Here is a 25,591-nt window from a genome sequence, read left to right as displayed (position 1 = left end):
AGCCTCCATCAGAATTCACCAGCAGTGTCAGGATGGCAACCTCTTTAAGACCCAAGCTGAACAGCGATGAAGCACAGAGGAACTAATCAAGTTGGCATAAAGAAACCATATGACGCCAACTTACCATCTTCAATGATGATTTTGATGAGGCGAATGGAACCGTTCCGGGCCTTGGCAAAAAAATCCTTTAGTTCTGTGGTAGCTAAAAGAACCAGAAACATGATGATCAGATTTGGAAGACAAACCAAATGTTATTCCACTCTTCAACACAAGAAGGGAAGGAAGTAGGAAAATCGAAAAGAAAGAAAAACAAAATAAAAAATAAGTGACCAAAAAAAATGTAGATTTCACTTGCTCTCATCCACACTATGCAGCAAACTACTGACTCACAGAAGTTTCAGAGTTAAATACCCGCTGGAAGCACATGTGATCCAGAGAACTTGATACTTGGCCTGAGCGAACATAATATCCCAAATTTAGCAGATACTTTGGCTTGTGAAGGCAGGGCAGGCTCAGGTGACAGTTTATTAAATATACAGTGTATCCAAATGTATATACAGGGCAGTGGGGAGGACTGCAGGAAGGGGGGAAGATGATGATGGACAGAAGCAGCTCTGTTTTTGCTCTTGTGGTGACTGTTTTGCTTTAGATGCCATATCCAGAAGCACGCGGCCTCCACCAATAAGCTGCTGAGCAAAGAGACAGCCAGACGTTTATAGGAATCGGAACTGGAGCAGCTCTGATATTCGCCCTCTGTCTGTCCTACGCTGACCCTTCAAGGATAGTCTGCTACAAACCCAAGAGCTTAAAGAGAATGACCAGGGGCAGCCCCTGAGCCCCTGGTGACATTGCAGATGCTGCCAAGTGAAAACCTGTTGGTTGTGTGTTGGCAACAGATAAAGTTTCCTTATGTAGGATAGGAAGGATTTCCGACTAAGAGCATTGCTCTCTGCCAGGTATGATATCATTCCCCAAAATGCTTTCATCCGTTTCCCCAAACATGGACATACATGAGTCTAGGTAAAGCTAGGGAGTAGGATTCACAGGCACCATTAAGCTCATTGCGTAATCAGCATGGAGTAATATGCATCAATAAGCTGTCCCCAGGTAAGAGCAGATTCCTGGACATGTGTAAGCATAGCTTCTGAGCTGGAAAAAATACCAACACTGGTTCAGGTACAGATGTTTTGCAGAGGTTTGCAAGAGGCTTTACATGGTTTGCAAATTGGAAGCCGGCCTCAGGAGTACGTGCTCCCTCCACTCCAGCAGAAATTCTCCATTCTTTCCCATGTCAGCCTTAAGAGTAGCCTGGGACACAACTCTGTGTATCTACTCAAAAGTAAGTTCCACTGCGTCCAATGAGGCTTACTCCCAGGAAAGTCTGTATAAGATTGTAACCTTAGTGTAACATCTGCTTCAATTTTAACCTTGGTTAATGCTAACCAAGGTCATCATTTTAACCAATATCCAAAGCAGGGTTGCCAATCATGGTTGAAAGGGAATCTGGTTAGTATTAGCAACAGTTAGTGGTTTAGATGCACTGCTAATGCATGGCTAAGGCTAAAATGGAAGGAAGAAGAAAATTTGAACCAGAGGAAAGTAGTAATTAGAAGCCATGTGCATTCTGGGGGGCGATTCATAATCTGTAAGCCACAGCAGACACCGGGACCAGGACATAGCTATTATTACTATGTTCACTAAGGTTCGGGTAGAGGAAGTACTATTCTACTGATCTTATCAGCTCTTTCTGCATTCAGAAACAACTTTAGGAAATGGCGGTTGTTTGTGGGAATGCTGTACAGAATGTAACCCTGACCTTGCAGACCTGCATGATTACATGGTATCTGGTTGTGGTCGGTGATCCTACTTGGTGGAGGCAAACACAGCTAAATCCAAACTAGAAGGTTGGAGAGCCCTGTGACCTGGCACTCATGGGGGGGGGGGGTGTCATCTGTTATTGATGGTGCTGGTCTACAGGGATCAAGCAGATTTACAGCCTACTCTGGCTAAAGTTTCCCTTTAGGGCAGCAAGCAGGAAAGCTTCTCCCCTATCTGGGGGAAAAAGGCTACAAAACCCTTCTGACAAGACCTAATAGCAATCAGTCACAAATTATATGATGGATAACCAGAAAACACTGGACACTGTGTTGATCTTCATGACTATTTGGATGCCAAATCTTCTTTGTGGTACAGCCTGTCTTCCACTGCACACACTGTGAAACAATTTAAAATACTTCTCCATATAGCCAATCACTGACAGTAGTGTCTCAAGCTATAATCTTAGGAGTAAAACAATTAACGACTCACTACTAGATTTGTGCAGTCTGACACCCTTTCCTAAGCAAGAGGCTGCCTAGTTGGCAAAATATCAAGCACTGGTTTAACAAGGATTAATTATTTGGTTCTCACTGACTCTGAGTTTCCCAGTGTTGTGCTGCCAGCACTCATTACAAACCTCCTTTGTAATCTTGAGAGTTTAATCAGACTTAGTAACAGAGAACCTTTGCAAGAAAGGCTTAACAGACAATGCCTTCCGTAAAGGTGGAGAGTGAATGCTCCACCGATATCCAGTTAAGTTGCTCTCTGAAAGGAAGCCATCACAACTCCAATTATTAGCAAAGAGTGGCCTTGAAAGGCTGCTGGAGCCATCACTCAGTGGTGCTCAGGTTCACCAATCCCAACCACCACCAGAGGCCGTATCTGTTCCACTTTCTTCCCATATCCTGTGATGTGGACATCAGACACCTGGGTTGCAGCACAGATGTGGCACACAGACCAGAACCCATCTTCACATTCCCTCTACAGAAACAGGATTGTGCAAAAAAAGGATTGTGTCCCCTGAGGAGGGACATGATCAAGACATACAAAATCATGCAGGGATGGACAGAGTGGATAGAGAGAGACTCTCTTTTCCCTCTCACATAACACCAGAACCAGGGGACATCCACAAGAGTGCTGGGAGAGTTAGAACAGACAGAAGAAAATATTTCTTTACTCAGCGCGTGATTAGTTTGTGGAACTCCTTGCCACAGGATGTAGTGATGACATCTTGCCTGGATGCCTTTAAGAGGGGATTGGAGAAATTTTCTGGAGGAAAAGTTCATTACGGGTTACAAGTCATGGTAGGTATCTGCAAGGTAGAGGTAGGTTGCCTCTGATTGCCAGATGCAGGGGAGGGCACCAGGACGCAGGTTGTGTCTGTTGTCTTGTGTGCTCCCTGGGGCATTTGGTGGGCTACCGTGAGATACAGGAAGCTGGACTAGATGGGCCCTGGGCCTGATCCAGTGGGGGTCTTCTTATATTCTTATGTTAAAAAAAAAAATCCCAGCTTGTCTCTCATTATAAATTAGACATCGACACATATTTACTCTGCTTTCCAACACTCAGCTCTTGCAAAGGGTTTTTAATTGTTGTAGGGAACAAGAAAAGAGCAGGCCCGGTTGTGAGTAGAAGAACAATAAGGGCCAAGGAACAAGAAGTTCTGTGGAGGGAAGAGAGTCTCGCAGGCCTCTGAAACCAACAGCTCACAGTGCCCTGGCTTCAGAGTTCTTTCTCTGACTTTGCCTACAGGTTTTCCACAATGATAAGGGCCACAAACATAAGAGCATAAGAAGAGCCCTGCTGGATCAGACCAAAGGCCCATCTAAGTCCAGCTTCCTGTATCTCAAAGTGTCCCACCAAATACCCCAGAGAGCACACAAAACAACAGACACAACCTGTGTCCTGGTGCCCTCCCCTGCATCTGGCAATCAGAGGCAGCCTGCTTCTAAAACCAAGAGCTTGCACATACCTACTATGACTTGTAACCCGTAATGAACTTTTCCTCCAGAAATTTGTCCAATCCCCTCTTAAAGGCATCTAGGCAAGATCCCATCACTACTTTCTGTGGCAAAAAGTTCCACAGGCTAATTACACTCTGGGTAAAGAAATACTTATTTTCTTCTACAAAGCCACAAAGTTTAAAAGGTTTTTAATGAAAGGTCAAATTTGCAAGTGATCATATTTTGCACAAGGCAGCACATTTTTGCACTAGTACATTTCAGCACCAATTACACAGAAAACATAGGAGAGGAGAGGCGAAGAATATCAAGATACAGCCATCATAAATCCGCTTGCCAGCGACAAGTGCCCTTGCCCTCAGTGCTGTACACACACAGGGACTGAGCCGAGCATACTTGCCTGACCTTCTTCCAGGCCTACTTCAGCTATACTGATAAACTGCTCACCACAGTAATTATAGTACCTTCTCACACATATGCCAATCTGGGAGAGAAGTGAACCTAGCTTTTCTTTGCATGTCCCCTTCTCTATCAGTCCATGTCTCAATAGTGGCTTGCCAGTTCTGGATCAATAATACATGAACCCTGAAATGGATGCCTTCCCGAATATATGAAGTGACACTGTCCTCTGACAGGTAACTTGAGTCTTTGGCTATCAATCTTTCATTCTCTGGCCATAAACTCCGTGCCACAGAGTTTTCAAGTAGCTGTTTTCATTTCCCATTCACTGGGTTTGAGGTAGTAGGTGCTACTACGTTCAGTTTTACTACAAGAACGAATCTTGAAAGGTCATAGACTTGTGGCGATCTCAAGCAAGGTGTATCTTGACTAGAGATCCTAGGCCCAATATGAGGAACACAGGCAAGGCCTGACTGTATGTCAACACAGCTCTTTTCCATCTTTTCCTGAGATAAGGGAGGGAAGTTGCTCTAGAGTTTCCACAATTGTGTTGCCAGCAGCCCTGCAGGAAATGGCTCCTTGGTGCCATGAGAACTGCCTGAATGCAACAAAGTAGGCATCATTCTGTAAGCAACAGAACAGGAAAAAAGAAATTATGCATATGAAGTACAATGCAAGATCCCCAACATTAAATGAAAGCATAAACCTGCTTCCCTCTAATCAAAAATGTATCTTAAGAACTGATGTACACATTATCCTACCCACATGGAAGCCAGTGGAAAGAGCTTCTACAAGGCAGCTACTCCATGCAGTGGCCATCAATGGGTTCTGCAACTCAGTGTTTGGAATGCCACCATATTGAGGAACATTTCCACAACACCACCTGCTTTTAAACAAAAGACCCAGCAGTGTCATCAAAATTGTCTACAGAGTAAGAACAATGAATCTGTACAGCTGCTCCATGAGTATTTGGCAATCAGGAACTAGCCTTTGTATGAAAGGTGAAGGGTGCTGCTGTAAACATAGGTGTTCCTCTCATCAATACCATTTAATTCAAATGACTCACTTCTGAATAAATATGATTAGGATTGCGCTTCAAATTGTGTGAGGCAAGATTAACAGAACAGTACCCCAAAACCTTGCTATGCCATTTCTGGGTGGGAAGTCACAGCCCTCAGCACAGTGGTTACCTGCAGGCAATGGGGGGGGGGGAAGAGAGGTTATCTGACTAAGGTGGAAAGCTGGCTTGAGCAATTACTTGCTCCTGAGGACATTTACTCTCAGAAGATTTACGAGCTCCAAGAGCAGGTCACCAAGACAATAAAGTGTGCAACCACCTCGTTTTAATTCAAAGGAATAAACAGCCATCTGTGTCACCACCCCAAGTTAGACAGACAACTCTTCTCTTACATAACAACACATCCATTTCAGCCCCTCTAATTTAGGCACCACAATGCTTCTAACGATCTATAGTGAAGTGTTCGTGGAATCAGTATGGCAGTGCAAAGGCCAGCATTTCAATTGCATGCTGCCACTCTCTACGGAGGACTTCAAAGTTGTTTTAATTAACTGCTGTGTTTGATTTAGGGGCATTTGGTGGACCTCATAAACAAGTCCCTGGCATGGCAATCAAGGTTCAGAATAGCTCTTGTTGCTTCTAGATGTACTCCAATAAGAAACTGAGGGTCCAATCCTATTCAATTTTCCAGTACTGGTGCAGTTGTGCCAGTGGGGTGTGCGCTGCATCCTGTGATCAAGGGGCAGTCACTGGGGCCTTCGTAAGGTATGGGAACATGCGTTCCCCTACCATGAGGCTGCATTATGGCTGCACCAGAGATGGAAAATTGGATAGGATTGGGCCCTGAGGGGTTAGTTATGAGGCAGACCCTTGCTATCTGAAATACAGCCCTCAAGGCACCAATTCACAAAGTGTCAGAGAGCCACACCAGTGTATATATTACTGCATGAATTCCAAACCTGTAAAACAACTGCATCATCACTAGTCACTCACTCTCCCAAGATTCCCAAGAGCGAAGAAATGACTGGAGAAAGTTGGATCAGGTGTCAGGGATCCAGAGCCTCACAGACAGATCCCAACGGTCATCTTATTACACTAAAAGGTTCTTCAGCACATTTTTTCCAAGGGGTTTCCTCTGCTCCAATAACTTTGACCGCTCAACTTCACAAGGCCTTAATTATTCAGACACCCACAAAATTACAGTTCTGTATCAGGTGAAGCTTCTTTGTTTGCATTAGGGCTTCTCTCCATTTACTGAACACTTTAGCACTCCTCAGATGCAAGGCAATACAGGGCACAATGGGGGCTTGAAGGATGGAAAGCGGCCAATTAGATGATTCAAAATAATTTCATCTGCTAGTCAATGTGCTCCTGTCTGGTTCTTTTCCAGTTGCCTCAAGGATGTTTTTTTTTTTCTTTCAGAGAACCAAACATTTTACTTTGTGCAAGCTAAACACATTCCCTCTGCACCTAGCCTGCTTCACAAATTAAACAACAGGACATCAAGGCCAGTCTTAGCTCCATGGCTTGCATACCTTTATAAGAAATACACCTTCAAACATGTATGAAGCATGTAATAATAATAATAATAATAACAACAACAACAACAACTTTATTTCTACCCCGCCTTTCTCCCCGAAGGGACTCAAGGCGGCTTACAACATATTAAAAACAATTTAAAAACAAATAAAAACATATTAACACATACTAAAAACAGCAGTCAGAGTAAAAAAAAATAGGTAAAAAGAGCATAGAGCAGCAGCAAGTCATAAAAGAATCAGGCCTGTAAAAAATATTAAAAGATGTTAAAAAGATGTTAAAAGGCCAAGAACTCAGAAGGCCTGTTTAAACAGAAGGGTCTTCAGGCCTTGCCGAAAGGTCTCAAGAGAGGGAGCCATTCTTAAGTCAAGGGGAAGGGAGTTCCATAGCGTTGGTGCCACTACTGAGAAGGCCCTATTTCTTGCAGCCGCCCCACGTACCTCCCTAGGCGGCGGCACTTGTAAAAAGGCCTTCTCTGATGACCTGAGAGGGCGAGCCGATTGTACGGGAGCAGGCGATCTCTAAGATACCCTGGTCCAGAGCAGTATAGGGCTTTAAAGGTCAATACTAGCACCTTGAATTGGGCCCGGAAACGAATGGGCAGCCAGTGCAGCCGCTGGAGAAGCGGACTGACAGAGTCGAACCGCCTACCTCCAGTAACCACACGGGCCGCCGCATTCTGCACTAGTTGCAGTTTCCGAACATGTATACTCACATGCTTTATGTTTTTCCACACAGTCTTTCATATTCACGTAAAAATGTCAATTTGTGAAGGAGACCCTGGTCAGACAGTGACCAAGGGCTTATCCATGAAATAAATACACTGTAGTTTCTTTCTCAGTACTATGCTGCCTACTCCTTGCAAGAATGCAGAACCTTCATACAGATGAGATAAAAATGAACATGGCATTTTTAATAGACCATTCCTGCAAGTCAAAGTACCTGGAAAAACAGAGAAACAAGCTTTTTGAAGCAGGACATAGGGAATTGTGTTTTTCTATATATTGTTACTGCACAGGAAAGGAACCTGCAGTGCCCCAACTCAGTGTTCACACATCCATAAAACCTGGGAGATGTAATTAGACAGAGGTCATCCAACTTCTCTCTCTCTCTCTCTCACTCACTCACCCACTCACCCCTCAAAATTTATCAAGGGCAACCATAGGGCAACCCTAAAGGCAACCATAACCAGAAAGGTGAACCAAATTCCTTTTCCGACCACAGAGTTACTTTATCCCATTAAAAATACACTTTTAAATTGGCACACTCAAAACTTGAGCAGTATGCATGCTTTTTGTTCCAAGGGGAAAATGTTGCTAGAATGTTATGGTTAAGAATACTGTACTTAACCATAATATTCTAGCAACATTTTCCCCTTGGAACAAAAAGCATGCATACTGCTCAAGATTTGAGTGTGCCAATTTAAAAGTGTATTTTTAATGGGATAAAGAAGCTCTGTGGGAGCTTCGTAGCCAATTGTTCTCTCAAGCACTTCAGTCCAGTGCAAATAATTCCATCCATCAGATGGAAAGTCAGAGGCACTCAGATGCAGCTGTGGCCACATCAGGCCCTTGTGATCATGGGCTATAGAAACTGACAGGCTTTTACCAAACTATCCCAATGACCCATACGATTCAGGGCAGAGGGCCTTTGACTTAATGCATAGCAAATTCTTCCTGAAGTCTCCTTGTGCAAAGGCCCCTATGAAGTTTTCTCACTGGAAAAGCGTCACTAGCAACTTAGCTGTTACATGGTACTTGGAGGTTCTCCTACAAGTAAGTGAAGGGAAAGGTTACACTGTAACTGCCCCAACAGAGAAAAAATATCACTTGGTGATTACTATTGTCAATATTTATAATGCGTTTCAACAAAAACTTCTTCAAGTAGAAAAAAAAATAGAGACTGGACTAAAGGATAAGTCAAATCCAGCTGAGACTATGAGACAAGTTGAGCCCTGTCTGCATAGTTTGATTAATTCCCTCTCCTGGTCAAACGAATTCTTTTCTCATCTTAAGGTATCAACTACTTTTCTTTAACTTCCAATCTTTTCAATTCCAGCCTAACATGAGATACTTAAAATGAGAGGGAAGCAAATGGCCTCCTTTAATTTTCTACCGCCTGTCAAGTACACTGTTGTAACTGGCTCATTAAGGATTAGTCAGAATTCAACAATAAGAGAGAACTAATAAGCAACAGTTTGTGTGGTCTGCTTTTTAAGGGCGTTCATTTAGCCTTCATTTAGAAAAGCCAGAGTGAATCCACACTCGTCAACAATCCAAATGTGTAGAGACAGCACACGGTATAATCCTTCCTGGACTGAACTGTTTCAGACTACAGGAGAACAATTGCATGCTTCAGTGCTTCTCTCCATTTAAAAAAAAGTCACCACCCAAACCCTGTACATATAAAGTCCTTCTTGACAAGCCAGGTTCCATGTTATTTACTTAATCATCATCATCATCATCATCATAATAAAGGTATTTATCAGACTTTATTCAAGGCGGTTTATTCAAGGCAGGCTGTTCTAAATTCCCGTAGGGATTTTTACAATTGAAGAAATGTTCTATCTTTCAAGAACCACAACATTTCAGATGGATCTTTCTGATCTGGTATCACATTCTGGCCTCCAGTTTCGTCCCACACAAGCTGACAAGCAGTCTCATGGAGGGCAGCCAAGCTTCTTCTTCGCTCACACCAAAGAGCAAGTGGAATAACTCGGCTCAGCTTGTCAGCTGCTTCAAGGTCTCGCCATTCACGGTGCCGGTGGCCTCGAACTGGCGACCTGCGGATGTTACCCACAGATGTCCCGCGAGGCAGTTCCAAGCAGCAAGGGGAAAACGACAGGGTCTTCTGAGGGAGGAAGAGACCTTTAGATGGAATAAGGACAGTAGGCACACCTCCTGGGGTTGTGGGGAGTCCTGTGCAACTGTCTGCAGGGTTCCTCAAAGCTGAAGTGAAAGTGGGGTGATTGCGCTCCACTTCCGGTTTTGCAGAGGCCGGGCACAATTGCTCCACTTTTACTTTTGAAGCTTCGGGAAGCCCTACAGGGCTCCCCGCATCCCCAGAAGGCTGCAGGAGGCTCCGGTAAGTACAGCCAAGCCCCTACAGCCCCCCGAGCAATGCGATCCTGAGGATCGCATTGCTGCCTCCCCCTTTCCCCTGTAAGGACTTAGAGCGGTTTAAGCTCTCCTAGAGAGTTTGAAAACCGCTGCAATTGTCCATAAAAGTTTGCACAACAAACATTTTCATAATGAAGATTCATCTTCATGTAGGGGAAATAATATGTAGGTAGTGCCACCAGAGAAGTAAACATTAGGCATTGTCATTCATGCCCAAGACAGCAGCAGCATCGTTTCCGTTTCTAAAAATGTAATTTACTGTGTAATTTCAGCTTGCGAAATCAGGAATAAGGCCAGTGCTCTCAGTTTCATCTGTCTCCAAACAACTCATCAGGATTCACTGACTGAAAAAAAAAACAACACATGACTTTCCATTGTCATCCAGGTAAGCTAGTTATTCTAATGCTCTAGAACAGTGGTTCCCAAACTATACGTCAGGACCCACCAGTGGGTTGTGGAACTGACATGCTGATAGCTGACAAAGAAAACGTATTGAGCCCTTTGGAAACAGAAAGGAGCGACATGTGCACATTTACTCACAAGAAGGCAAATGTTCCTTGGACCATTTCGAAGGGTAGGCCTAGGGGAATGCAACATCACCAGAATGGACTCAATCCAATGAATTGCAGGCTCCAACAAACTCTTGAGAAGAGACTTCCCACCACAGACAAGGAAAATGTATTGAGCTCTATGGAAAGTGACCACATGTGTGTGTTTACTCATAAGCAGGAGACTAAGCCATGGCTCTTATCAAAGGCCAGACAAAGGGGAATGCAAGGCCACCAGGATGGGCCTGATCTGATGAACATGGAACTCAACAAATACTCCTGAAGGTCTTCCCCCCCACCATACTAAAAAGCATAGAAACAGAGGCGTGAGTGACTAGTAAAGTGAAACGTCTTTTTCAGTCTCATAAAGCTAGGTGGGTTTCAACAGAGTGTTTTTAAAAAGTCGGTCCTGGTGCAAAAAGTTTGGAAACCATTGCTCTAGAACAGGGGTCTCAAAACATTTTGGCCAGAGGGCCGCATCAAATACCTGCCGTGGTGTGGAGGGCCGGAAAAAAATTTAAATATAAAATTTAAATAAATAAATTAGAGATGGAACTTAGATGAGTGAATAAATGAATGAATGGGCTCATTCATTCAACCTCTTTGGCCCTCAGAACCCTCCAGACACAATCAGAGCACAGTTCTGGTCATGTTCAGTTGAGCGGGCCAGAGGCTTTCAGGGGACAAAAGGGTGGCTGTGGGCCAGAAAGAGGCTTGCTGCGGGCCGCATCTGGCCCCCAGGCAGGGATTTGGAGACCCCTGCTCTAGAATACAGCACAAAAACAACAAAACAAACAAAAAATCCTCTTGCAAAGCTAAATGCTTTACCAATTTCTTTTTAAAATGCTAGACTTCAGAGCCAGAACGAAAGAACAAATATGTTTGAGGATGTGCCAGCTTCATTTGCATCCCACCCATCTTTTGCTGTGACTTTTATCTGCATGAGAGCTGCCGCTGCCACATGGTTCCTTCACTGCCATTGCTCAATGATATGAGAAGTCATGCAAGAAAAATCCATGCCATCATTTCTTCCCACACCAGCACTGCTCCCTGTTTCAGGACAGCTGATACCAAGATGGGAGTGACAGCCTATGCTGTCAATTGTTTCCAGGGGTTGGCAACGGGCGTGCATGTTACAGTGACTCTCATACCACCAAATAAGCCCTCAGTAACTGAGGTCACACACACCTTCCTTAAGAAGTCCACCTGAATTTGAGCTTCCACATCACTCCTTTGTAGCAATTCTACTGACTGCTACCCTCCCCGCCACAGCAAGCCACTTGCAGCAGTCTGCTAGGAGAACAGTGGAAAAACAGCACTGTGTGTAACTACTGGCTAGACGCAACTGCACACAGACAGTTTCCATACAGTTTGGATGTAGCCTAAATACATGAAACAGGTCTTCAAAAGATGTATTAGGAAAGTCCTGCTGCTTGAATACGTATGACTAAGACCCAAGGGACATCTAGCTGGCATCTCAACATTTCAGGTCGTATGGCCCAATTGTCTCATTTATTTATTTATTTATTCATTCATCCGTTCATTCAATCAAGATTTATTTGCTTAAAAGCAATTCCACAAACTGGAATTCTGGGCACACTGACAAATGATGCCCTGCAAATTATCTCAGTCCTGAAATAAGAGCTCTTTTATTATATGTGCTGTGACATCTGGCAAGGAGGATAGTCCATTATGCCACCTGAGCCTACCTAGCACACAATGAGGAAGTAAACAAAAAAAAACTCTGTTTCAGGAAATCAGGTAGGGCAAGAATAAGGACAAGAGAAAAGTCATGGCCAAGAACTAGGAGAGGAAAAAGTAATCATACACAGTATAACTACACAGGCAACCACTTTTTTATGCTCCAAAAACCAATTACTAGAGCAGATTTTCTATAATGTCAATCAGTCTAAGAACACAGTAGAACACACGGGCTGTGTGTACACAAATACAGGCAAAACAGGGAATAACTGGTCACATGGGCAGCATGCTTATTTATAACTATATACCATAGGTTTCGGGTCATAAAATTTCCTTTTGACACTTTGATCTGGCATTCCGCTATACATGCTTAGGCTATATGTGAAAGAGTTTCTAGACCCAACCTCAATGCAAGGGATTATTTACTGAAGTCACATGCCTAGTCATAGGACATCACTTTTTGTGCTCATGGAGAGACTTTTTAAAGCAGTCATGTCAGTGCCTCATCATGGAAGTATTATGTGGCAATGAACAGGACTCTAGATTTCAGTTGGATCCCAGTCAAGGGTGTTGCTCTGGATGACTTCTGTGGGACCCTTACATACTACCAGTAAAAAGATTTCCAAAGCATACAAAGACAGGTTATTATGGTATTACGTATGCCAACTTACAGGAGAAGGGGTGAAGCTTAGGGTGCTGTCCTACAGTTTGAAATGGAATCAATGCACTGAATCTCTAACCCTTCTCTGCTTCCTGTACACACTGAGCCAAGTTCTCGCTAGCAGGTTTGTGTCTGAGATATATTACCACAGAGTGAGGGTAGGAGCTCAAGAATACAAGAAAAGAAGTCAGTGAAATAGATGGTGCAGGCTCGAGAAGCCGCACTGAGCAGGGTGGCAGGGTAAGGCAGCCATTTTCAACCACTGTGCCGTGGCACACTGGTGTGCTGTGAGAGTTTGGTGGAGGGTCATTTATTAATAGGACCATTGGGGGATATAAGCCCTCACCAACAGCACGGTGTCAATTGACCAAAAACTGATGTTGTGCCTTGACTATTTTAGTATCCTGTCAGTGTGCCATGAGATGAAAAAGGTTGAAAATCACTGGGGTAAGGGGATGAATATCCCCTTCACCTGAGGAGATCTCCAGCCTGCTCATTTCCAGCACAGGATACAGCAGTAGCCATTTGAAGTTGCTGCTCCTGTGCTGGATAGGATTGGGCTCTAAATATTTTTTTTCAAACTCTAGTCTCATCTTCTCCCTGGCATACTAGATTTCCAGATGAAGGGATTTTTTTTTGTATGGGGCAGCATTCAGTTGTGTGTCCTTCACCATCCCCAAACACACTCCACTCTCAGTGCCATTCCTGCATACCATCCACTTACCGTATTTTTTGCTCCATAAGACGCACTTTTTCCCCCCAAAAAAGTGGGGGGGAAAGTGTGTGCGTCTTATGGAGTGAATACTGCAAACAAACAAACAAACAAACAAAAAAACTCCGCCCCGGCCCTGCCCACTTGCTCTGCTCTGCTTCCCCGGGCAGTCAGAGGCTACTCAGAAGTAAGTCTCAGAGTCACTGGGGCTCACTCCCAGGAAAGCATGGGTGGGGTGGCAGTCTCGCTGCCCAATCCTGTGCATGCCTACTCTGAAGTAAGTCCCATTAGAGTCAGGGGGGCTTACTCCCAGGAAAGCCTCTCTCTCCCCCCCCCAAGCCTGGAGCATCACAACTTCTCTGCAACACAAACACTTTCCCCCCTCTCTCACACACACAGGCTGCCCCCTTCTCTTACACACACAGATGCTCTGCCCCCCACACACACTCACACAGCAGGGGAGGGGCACTTTCACTCACCTCATCCAGCATCTGAATGTAAGCCCCCCCCCCCATCACAAAGAAAAAACTGTCTCCTTGGTCAGAATGCCAGTGTTTGCTTATTGCACAAGCCCCAGGTAAGGCTCGGTTCTCACCATAAATCCAGAGGTTTGTTGTGTCTTGAGAATTCAAGTTGTGGTTGGACTTTCCACTTGTTCATTTGTATTGGAATCATGGAAGAACTGGCGAGGAGGTAGATGTGGTGTCAGCAGTGGCCCCTTTAAGGGTAAGGCCTGGGCATTCAGCAGAGTGTGCTGCACAGTTGCAGCCACTGGAAGGCAATAGGGCCCTCAGGGATATAAGGAGTACCAGAGGCAGAAAGGGTTTGTGGGTTTTGAAGGAGTGCAGGTTGGAGGTAGGAGAGGAGACTGACTGACTGGGTTTATTGAATTTGGAATCTGACTGTAGATTGTGACTGGACTTGGATACCCTGATGGATTTGACTGACCTTGGACTGTAATTTGGCTTATTGGTTCTGGACTCTGATTGATGGGACTGATTTACTTGGCATCTGTGGACTGGAACTGGACTCACTTTTGCTTGCTGCACTGGTGAGTTGCACAAGGGGGACTGATCAGCCTTAAGCGGGCACAAGGCCCAGTGGATTGGGATTTGGCAGAACATCATTGTAGCAGAAAGATAATGTGATCCCCTATTTGTGTGCACCTGCTTTTGTGAGCTTCATAAATTCAGACTCTAGCGATGATGATTTCTTGGGGTTTCCAGAAAACTAGAGTACTCAAACCTTTAAGTCTCTCCATTTGTTAATGACAGTGATAACGGTTCTTAATGCCACTGTTGACTGCTGTTCACTTTACATGGTTCAAATGTTGTTCTGTTATAGTTTATTAAATATTTTATTACACTGTTTGGTTCAGAATATTTTTTCCTGTTTTCCTCCTCTAAAAACTAGGTGCATCTTATGGAGCGAAAAATACGGTAAGTGGTTCAACCCAGACATAGAATTTACCACTTCAATGAGGGCTGAACCTCAGAAAGCAGAAAAAAAACACAGCAATTTTTTTGATGCTTTACTGCCAGCCCAAACAACCCACTGTCTGTACGCTGTTTTGTGCATTTAGATAGCTCTGTGGTCAGACTTCTTTAAAAACATAAATTTGGAACGTGGGTCTCACACCACATTGCTGAGCTAGTGTCTTCTAATAATAGTCCAAAATGTAAACAATAGATGAGCAGGAATCAGGAAACTGAACTGCAAAGGGAAAAGTCTCATTGCTGTGTTCGTTCTGGTGATTTTTTTTTTGTTTGCATTTGATAATATTTGACCAGTCTTCTACTCATGGCTCTTCTCCAAAATGCTGCACTGTGGCTTATAAGCATAACCATCTAAGGAGAAATGAGAAGCAGAAACAGCTTGGTCTGGGATCCAAACAGTCTACTTCCTATATTTTAAAAGCATTGTTCAGGTTCATTTCAAGCTAGCACAAGTTAGGGCTGCTAAGGGGACACTCACACAGCCATTTAATACAGATTAGTTGCCTCAGGTTTGTACTTCCAGCTCAGTCATGAATGTCAGTGTGTTGCCTTCAGGCTGTGTGCCTAACCTGCCCTTAGAGAACTGTTGTGAGGTAATCAGATATCATTTCATGCAGGGTGGGGGCTAAGAGACTAAACTGTGACTCAAAACTTCCCCTGATTCAAAATCTCACCTCTGCCAGGGACTTACTAAATGGCCTTGGGCAAGCCACTCTCTCTAAGCCTCAACTCCCCAGCTGCAAAAGGTGGATAATACTACTTTATGGGATTGCTGTAAGGATTACATCCAGAAAATACATGTGCAAGTGCTACACAAAAAATCACTACACAAATGCTTAGCATTTAGTCAAGCATTTATTACTACTTCTGGAACGGCCCCAGAAGGCCCTCGAGAATAAGCTGAGGCAAGACTATGTTCACTAAATTAAAAAAGGATTTCGGCACTCTTTTATAGTGGTTGAAAGGGTGGAGTGCTAATCTATGTCACCAATTACAAGAATACTCCCAGTAAAATAAACTTGGAACAAGACACACCTTAACGGTACATTTGAAGAACATTCCCATAGACAGGCAATAGGAGAGTGAGGAAAGGCACTCCATCTCTCTAGCGCAGCCCGTGCCGGAAGAAGAGCCAAGAATGAAACATTTTCTGCTCAATGGGTTTTAGAGCAGGTCCTGCAACAAGCAATGAGGTGCTATTTGAAATTATCTGTTGTGAGACTAGAACCAGAAAGTTAACTCTTGGTTAATTTAACCCATTTTTGCCCAGCCCACAGGAGTACACATTTGAACCCTGTTGCGTATACACAACTTTGGGCAGAAATGGCTTGTTAAACAAGAGGAGCACCATCTTGGGATTTTTTTCCTAAGGAACTATACAATACAATGCTATTCCACAGGGTGCTCCCCCCCCCCGAAAGTCTAACATCTGAGGTCCTACACTTGGATTTGTCTTTCATTGCAACCGCCCTGGGTGGAGGGTGGGAGCACTGCAGCATTGCCATGTACTATGCTAGTCTGTGACACTGACGGATCACCAGCTGCAGAACTACAAATAACATTAGAAGTGGGGCATCTTGGTATCATGTCCAATAAACCACCACCAGATAATGCTTTCTAGTTCCTTTCTGATCCCACTCAGATATGTTAAATCTTCCCATTTATCTCACACACTGCACAATAGAACAAAGAGGTATGGGCAAAATAATTAACAAAAATAAAAGGGTCAAAACAAATCGAGGGAGGGGGGCAGGATGTGTTTGGTTAGTACAATTTGAAGACATCAGAAAAATGACAAGAAAACGCAATGAGAAGCTGTTGTTGTTTCCCCTCCATCAGAGGGCCAATCATCAGTAGTTGGGGCCAAATTCAAAAACTGTCCTTGTCTAGTCAAAAAAGTGTGCACCAAAGCAAACATTTTTCTTAAGTCTAAGAGCCCTTCATGCCCCCCTCTGGACCCTCTTTAGGTACCCATTTAGGGTGCAGGCCCCACAGGTTAAGAATGCTGGCTTAGAAGGAGCATTGCCTCTTGCACACTCTCTCTTTATGCAATGAGACAACAAAACTGCAGCACACACATTCCATGCTCTAATCCACAACGTTAAATGAAAAAAAAGTGTATCGTTACTTCTGAACTGTAAAATGTGGTAATCTTCACATTGGTTTCTCCTATCAGTGGTGAAAGCGAAACAAGAAAACCCTCCTTACTTCTCAAGTTGCACGTTAGACAAAAGGGTGTGTGACTAGGGAGAAGAGAGACTAAAAAAGTGAGGGTATCAGCACTTGGATCATGTATTGCACAGCCACCAGATACAGCACTGTCTAATTTCAGCTACCCAGTAAAGAAGAATTTGGAGTGTAGATAATCATGTCTGATGGGCAATTGAAGTTTTGTTTTGAAAGGCACATCCATTCAAGAGTTTCTAGCATTCCTAAATGTAGTGATTTCATCTGGAATCAGAAGTGTAGGGAAGAGAACCTGAAGAAGAAAGCAACAGAAAGCACTACCAGCGCTGACCCTACAACGTTCAGGGGCTGCTAAGCTTACCACCAATATGCCTAAACTGGTTTTATGTTGGTGTTGTGCACTTATTCAGCTGTGAGAGGTATGATCCCCATTTAAGAGCCTGAATCCCTTTGCAATCTCCCATGCACATGTGATCTTTGGCACTTTGTAATAAACTCATCCGGGTGCATTTTCTAAAGGATGCTGCTGTAAGGAAAGCAGATCAGAAAATCCACATTAGAGAGTTTCCAGCTTCCCAAACATATTGGTTAATCAGGAAACAGAATTTCCTTTTTTGTCTTAATAAAACTCTGAAGCAGAGGCCAAGAGATATTGGCTTCATTCCCCAGCAACGGTGGTTGAACCACCAAGTAACAGTGACCATAAATTTGAGTTTCTTGCTGAAAGAATCTCACCAAGGTGTTTAACAACAGGAAGAATTTAGAAATGTCATTCTTCACAGCAGTCTTCCGAAGACAATTGGGGAATATACCCATGCGTGATTCATTGTCTATTTCAATTGCAATGCATTGAAGACTCTATAGCAGGTAGCAATTCTGCATCATCAAGAAGGGCTAAAAAGCTGACCCAGGAGGACTTCAGCACCTCCAGCTTCTACACTCATATATTGATCATGTTACATAATTCATGGAACACTTAAAACCCCAATTGATATTTCAAGATAGTTAAAATGGAAGAAGAGATTCATCCAACAAATTGCATCTTCAGAGCATTTCCAATGGCCAAAACCTCCAACACTCTCCTGACATACCCAGCATCTTTACAGCGCCTTCTGAAGCAATTTAACAGGATGTCAGCTATACTAAGCAACTTTCTTGCTTTACTTCCTTTATTTATCAGCAATATGCTCCTCAGGCAGGGCATCAAGTTTGGCACTTACAGTAGCTAAAAAAATGCAAGGGTGCAATTTAATCAGGGCTTGTTTATAAAATCCAGAGATGTTGTAGTTATTAACAAGCCTGTTAAACTGCAGTTCTTAATCCAAATCAATAGCCTTGATTCAGGTTCAGTTACACATACAATAAATCCCACTGACTTGTATTGACTTTACTCTAAATGATGATATTTCCCCAGTCTAATGATCCAAGACAGCGACCATGGTACTGTCAAGGTGTCAGCAAAATACTCAACCTGTGATTATGTAAACACATCCCACTATTCCAGATAAGGAAGGAGAGTATTGGGGAGCGAGAATATCCCCATAGTTGTATGCAAGCTCAAGGGTTGTTTCATTCTGGGGGTAACTGGAACTGCATTGAACAACAATGCAGATGACATTGTATGTTTTGAGAATATTTTATTAGAACAAAGGCCCCTGACACACCAGGGTGTCAAACATAAGGCCCGGGGGCCAAATGTGACTTGCATAAGCTTTTTTTCTAGCCCTCAGGCTCTCAGCTGCTGAGCGGTGTTGAGGTGTCACTGCTAAGAGGGTGGCCCACATGATAATTGAACTCTCCTATATCTCGAAATATTATCAAGATTTGTGTATTTTCTCTTCTGTCATTTGCAGCTAATGAGTTCCTAAGTCAAAAAAGTGCTTTTTCCTGATCAACACATGCTTAATGGCATCACTTCCTACCTAACAACATAACTTCTGGCCCTCAGCAGGCCTCATGAATTCAGCCCACTGTACGAAATGAGTATGACATCTCACTCTAACCTGTTACTTCTTCAAATTGGGTCTTGTCCTTGAGATGTAATAATTAATCAAGTAGTGCAACACTACCTGAAGTTTGGGCAACTAGCTCTGCCAGGCACTGAGAACTATATAGGTTTTTTCCAATCAGAGGCTTACTTCAGTTTCAGGTGCTACAAGACTGTGGATTGTGACAATTCCATTCTTATCTCTGTTCAGTTGGCAGAATGAGCCCAAACAGATGAGCACGAGTGACAGAATTCAAGATAGCAATTCCGGCTGAAACACACCATGCTAGCCAGTATCACATGCATGTAGTGGTTCTTTCTGACAAATATATACTTCCATATTAATTAATTAATAATTAATACTTCCAAAGTGCCTAAACCAGTGGTTTAGAAAGGAAACATCAGGCAATATCAGCATCATCTAGTACACATGTTAAGGATTCATGTCTTTGACAGATGCTACGGGACTGACACATGTGACCATTTCAAGTATAACAGTACAGCTACTAGCATGCATTGTGCACACATCATCATGCTTGAAGCAGCAACATGTTCACTATGTGTAAATGTATTGTACATATGCCAGGGAACTGAGGCAAACTGCAGTTGGCAGATGGCATCTGGCCTGGATGCCTTTAAAAGGGGATTGGACAGATTTCTGGAGGAAAAGTCCATCGCAGGTTACAAGCCATGATGGGTATGTGCAGGCTCTGAGGTAGAAGGAAGCTACCTCAGAATGCCAGATGCAAGTGAAAGCACCAGGATGCAGGTCTCCTGTTGTCTTGTGTGCTCCCCGAGGCATCTGGTGAGTCACTGTGAGGTACAGAAGGCTGGACTACATGGGCTTTCGGCCTGATCTAGTGAGACTCTACTTATGTTCTTATGCAGTTCCCTGCTGTGCAAGGTCACTTCAAACATGAATGTACACACAGCATATGTTCTCAACCTACAATTTATGACATGGCCTTCAAAGTGCTTAATGTACACCTGCCAGCCAAACTGGTCCTGGCTGAAGGGTACTTGCTTAAATTAGCTGACATTATTAGCTAGATCCTACACGGCCAGGAGGTAAGCCAACATTTGCAAATACGTCAAGATAACTCAAAATTTAACAATACCCAAGCACTTGTACCCTATAACAAAATCCAGATGTTTTCCTTCCAGGTCTTCAGGCACCAGTCTACCATATTCAGATTAGCATCATCCCAGGCCTACAATTGCTGAAAACAGTGCTATTTGAAGGATTAAAGTGAGATGATATTGTGCCTGGATTAGGCCCAAGGCACCATTCTGCAGACGCACATTCTTAGTAAGAAGTTAAAAATAGCAAGACAAAAGTCAGGTGGATACTTGTGTCATGGTTACCATTAATTTAAATCGGCACAACTTATGCACATACAGTATAATTTACATTAGTAAACATACAGTACAACCACATTCTGACAGGTTTCCAACACAATCCCTGCATCACTCCGACTTTCTGCAGCCCTGTAGCTTCTTCAGATTTCAAGCAAAATCCTGGCTTGCATAGAGAATTAGGTAGGGTTTATGTTTCACATTACCTTTTGTGTGATCATTGACAGAATGCTAAAGACACACACACACACACACACACAAATGATGTAGCTGCCTTCTATGCAGAAAGGGAAATGGTGCCTGCAATTATGATTCACACTGCAGAGCTTGAACAAGCTAAGAAATAATGGAGCAGCAGAGGAAAAAGTGACACACTTCTGGAGAACAGAGTTATTGACGACTTCTTTGCAGGGCACAGAAATACTGTGAAGCCTCAACAGTATCACATAAAGCTGTTGCACCCATTGCCATGAACCCAAATGGCTGGGTTTTGCAGATTTTTAGAAGAGGCTGCTGTACACATATGAAGATTATATCCCAAACCAAAATGTGACAGGCACACATGGGGCTGCCTTTCACTCTCTAGAACAAATCATTCAAAATAGATACCACTGGTTACGCTTAGATCACTGTATACAGTATTTTCTAGAAAATACAGATGGAATAGGAGCTGCAAACAGTCACTTTGCATCTATTTTGCAGACTCCATATAGAGGAAAACTTATAGAGAACAGGGTAACACCTAGAGAAACTGACACGTTCAGAATGTCACCCAGTATGGAGTGGGCTTCAAGGATGTGTGGTGGGTGGAGAGACAGGTGAGGCAGAGCCTCCTGACTGGAGCCCTTCAAAAACCGCCACCACTGTGTGAGGTACCTAACCCATGCGCAGAGCAAGGAGGGCAGAGGGCTCTGCCTTCTTAGGGAGGTTGATGTGGAAGACGGCTGGAAGCCCACCAGGGACATGTGGTGGGTGGGGTGGCAGGTGAGGCAGAGCCTCCTGATCAGAGCCCTTTGAAAAGTGCCACTGCCATGTGAGGTGCCCAAGCACCCACAACCCATTCGCACAGCGAGGAGGGAGGGAGCACAGACTGCATGGATTGTGGGTGCTTGGGCACCTCACACGGCGGTGGCACTTTTCAAAGGCTCCGGTGGGGAAGCTCTCCTTCACCTGCCTCCCCACCCACCACACGTCCCTGGTGGGCTTCCAGCCGTCTTCCACATCAACCTCCCTAAGAAGGCAGAGCCCTCTGCCCTCCTTGCTCTGCGCATGGGTTAGGTACCTCACACAGTGGTGGCGGTTTTTGAAGGGCTCCGGTTGACGTCCCACGTCAACCTCCCTAAGGAGGCAGAGCCTCCACTGCTGTATTCGCCCAGACTTGGAGGCTCCACGGTCGCCTGGCATCCTTCAGCTTAGGAAACGTCTCCTTTTCCTAGCCGACCCCCCGCAGGACATCACAGAGGCCCCTTGTTTGGGAAGCCTCCTGCGCAGCCCAGGGGGTCTCCCCACCGATCGCTGAGCAGGAGAAGGCCCCGCGGCACCTGCGCCACCTGCCTGCCCACCCCAGCGCGGCAGGAGGCTGCGGCTGCCCCTGGATGCGGCGCTGCTGAGCGTGGCCGGGGCGGGGAGGAGGACGCGGCGGGGTTGCATGAAAGGGCAGAAGCCGCTACTGCGCCCGGGGCGGGGGCTGGAGGGGGGGCGCGGGCTGGAGCTCTTGCAGGGCTCCCCGCTTTCCTACCGTGGATGCCGGTCTGGTGAGTCATGGCTCCGCTTGCACAGCTCCCACCCCAGACAGCCAGCCGCTCTCTCCCGGGCAGGAAACGGCTTTGGCTGCAGCGCCGCCCGCTTCCGGGTTCCTCCAGCTGGGCAGGAGGGGCTTGTGCGGGGGCCGCCCGTGGGCTGGGCTGAGCCGTGGCGCGACTGCCCGGGTCAAGGGGAGGGGGCGAGCTCCTCATAGCAGGGCAAATCCTTTGCACGTCTACTCAGAGGCCAGTCCCATCACAGCTCACTCCCAGGAAAATGTGGATAGGGTTGCAGCCTCTCATTCAGGTCGGGGGGGGGCACACTGGAATTTTGCTCAGTGCAGCAGCGGGTCTGGAGGAAGCGATTTGCTGGGAGAGTGGACTGCTTGAGACTGCCCACACTTACCTGGGAGTAAGCCCCATTGACTATAATGGAACTTACTTTTGAGTAGACAAGCAGAGGGTGAGGCTCTGAATGGCTCACCACCACCAGCGCCTCTGCAGCCTCCCTAAGAACTGTAATGCTTCCAGAAGAAGCTGCAGGCAGTAGGACGCCTTGGGAAGTGGTGCAGCAGGCAGGGGGACAACGTGGAAAGGCAGCCGCAGCTGGACTTTTCCCCATACAGCAGTCTGTTTTCGAAAGAAGTTCCTTGAATTGCAGGAGTTTTCAGAGAATTCACAGTCTGGGGCTTCCAGGAAGCCAACAGCATCATGTGTTTGTTTGTTGGTCTTGCCCTGCAATGCACAACTGCAGGAGAGCATGCCATGGAGGACTAGCCATATGGTTGCATGTGCACAGTCAATTCGTGTCCTGAGCCCACATGTAATTAAGGGAACTGGCCCAAACTCACCCCAACAAAATGGGAGGAGTCATGACATGCTCATGCTCTGAGTGCACCCATGCCCTTCAAGGACTGTAGGGCCTGTCCTGGAGAACAAGGATTGACCAAACCAACCTCTGGTGTAGCATAGTGGAACACAGTGCTAATTTACCCTGTGCAATTTACCTGACTGTAAGGTGTCAACTGTTTGCACAGTGGGACATACATCTGAGTAAACATGCATAAACATACAGGGGTTAGATGGCACTGCTAGAGACTGAGGGCCCAATCCTATCAAATTTTCCAGTGCCAGTGCAACCATGCCACTGAGGCATGCACTGCATCCTGTGGTGAGGAGGTAGTCACAGAGGCCTCCTCAATGCATGGGAACATTTGTTCCCCTACTTTGGGGCTGCATTGAGGTTGCACTAGCGCTGGAAAATTTGATAGGATTGGGCCCTGAGCTGCAAGGCAGGGCCTCCCTGTTTGAACCCTGCTTCTGCTAAACTCACTATGTTTAGGAAAGCCACTATCTGTCCGCCAGTATGGAAAGGAGACTTGCCTTAACTTTGTAAGGATCACAGCATGCAAAGTGCTTTGCTTACTTAAAAATACTACTTTATACTGGACAACAATGAACACTTGACTGTCTTGCTCTGTGTGCTCCCTTAGCCTCAACTGAAAGAGGGCCCAAAGAATCAGAGGCAAATTTGTCCCTCTTGCCTTGACTTATCTTGGATTTTGATATTAAACCTTTTCACATCAGTTATAAAACTCCAAGTACCAACCCTTTGCCCACATTTAAATAAAAGTCTTATAGGGAAACAAACGCTGTACTTTAAAGATACTGAGGCTTGGTCTTTTTGCTACTTGGGGTTAGATGGAAGGATTACATATGATCAGCGCTTTTTTGTGAAAAAAAAGGTGCAGGAACTCACAACTTGTTAATCTTTTATGTATTTATTTATTTATTTATAAACCATTTTTTATTGGAGAAATAAAATATTTTTATGTGATTCCCCCCTAAAGATGAACTTACTTCTGAGTAGACATGCTTAGGATTGGGCTGTCAATCTCCACATCCCCTTCCCCCTAGCTACTTTTTCTACACATGGGGAAAAATACTGTACAGGTGCATTTGTAGCGTTTAGTATGTAGCACTACTTCGAGGAGAGGAAGCAGTGAATGGATTCCGAAAATGGCTTACATTACTCTAAGCAACTGTGGGAGTAAGAACAAAAAAGGAATTCTTACATGAGAGGGGTCCTTAGGTGCACATAGAAACAGCTACTTTTGCAAACAAGCGATTAAATATGGTTTAATTCAGGTATCAGAATACTCTGTGTCTTTGGGAAGGCGCTTGGCATGCAATTGTATGTTCTCTGCTGCCCTGAGCAGCTGCTGTGCATTGCTGGAGAGGAGCTGCAAATGTGGCTGGCGGAGGGCATGCTTGTGGGGGAAGGAGGAGGAGGATCTCTGGCAAGGCTGGACAGCACGTTGTACACACGTAGAATCCCTTTTCACCTGCCCTTAGCATGTGAAAATGGGTGCAGATATATATCTCTGCCAGGATTAACAGCCCAGTCCTAGATATGTCTACTCTGAAGTAAGTCTCGTTCTAGTCAATGGAGCTTACTCCCAGGAAAGTGCCTAAGATTGCAGCCTAAGAGCCCAATCCTATGCATGTCTACTCAGAAGTCCACTTGAGTGAATGGGGCTTACTGTGGATAGGATGGCAGCCTTAGAGTACAATCCTGTGCCTGTCTGTTCTGCCTCTGTTTTGCTCCCTGCCCTCCTGGAATGCCTCCGAAGGGGAGGGGCCCCTGCAAAAAGGTGCCGGAACTCCGTCCCCCCGCATTCCATTAGAAAAAAAGCCCTGCATATGATGATCTCTTTAAAGATGTTTAGAAAGAATGAATGTGTGTTCATTTCTGGGTTTCCACCATCAGAGTAATTCTACTCTACTATTTCCCTTGCAATCCAGCACTGCCTCATTTGCTTTTTTGGCCAAAAAGAGTGGAATGGAAACCAGCCAGCCTTTTTGCAAAATAGATAAGAATGCCATTTTGCATTCCAATAGTCACTACCTATTGGACATTCCTGAGGAACTTTGCCAGAGGACAGTCCTTACATTTAAAGACAGATGTCATTCAGACAATCATTTCTAGGTCATTTGTGTTCTTCTTACAGATAAGTGTTCTGTGTTCTACCCAAACAGAGTTACTAGATCAGCCCACCATATGGTAGAGAATATATGCAGGGAGAACATCTTATGTGACTGCGGCTGCAATCCTAAACACACCTATGTGGGAGAAGGTGCATTGGACTCAGCAGGGTTTACTTCTGAATAATCATGCATAGGATTACATTGAGAGTGAAAGTAGGGAACCTCGGAAGGTGTGCTTTTTGGAATACAATCCTGTGATAGATGTAGGGAATTCCTATGGGGAATTTCAGCTGCTGGAGGTCTCCTTGGGGTAAGGGCAGGAAGTCTGGCTCAGTTGGTAGAGCTGCCACCTTGTATGC

At 44.8% G+C, this 25,591-nt stretch overlaps 1 protein-coding gene across 1 annotated transcript in view; it reads right to left on the bottom strand.

The window, feature by feature from the left end:
- Nucleotides 1-22,317, bottom strand: part of TWF2 (twinfilin actin binding protein 2) — a 70,229-nt gene extending 47,912 nt beyond the window's left edge. Inside the window, exons 1-2 of the mRNA XM_066616729.1 lie at nucleotides 22,241-22,317; nucleotides 125-202 (exon numbers count right to left, since the gene is read on the bottom strand). Coding sequence (XP_066472826.1) covers nucleotides 125-202; nucleotides 22,241-22,265 — 103 coding nt within the window. The 5' untranslated portion in view covers nucleotides 22,266-22,317. The remainder of the gene's footprint in view (nucleotides 1-124; nucleotides 203-22,240) is intronic.
- Between the last annotated feature and the right edge of the window lie 3,274 nt (nucleotides 22,318-25,591).

This window comes from Tiliqua scincoides, chromosome 2 (genome assembly GCF_035046505.1).
Source record: "Tiliqua scincoides isolate rTilSci1 chromosome 2, rTilSci1.hap2, whole genome shotgun sequence".
Taxonomy (NCBI): Eukaryota; Metazoa; Chordata; class Lepidosauria; order Squamata; family Scincidae; genus Tiliqua; species Tiliqua scincoides.
Note: the sequence above shows the minus strand (reverse complement) of the source record. Positions and strands in the feature narration are given on the sequence as shown.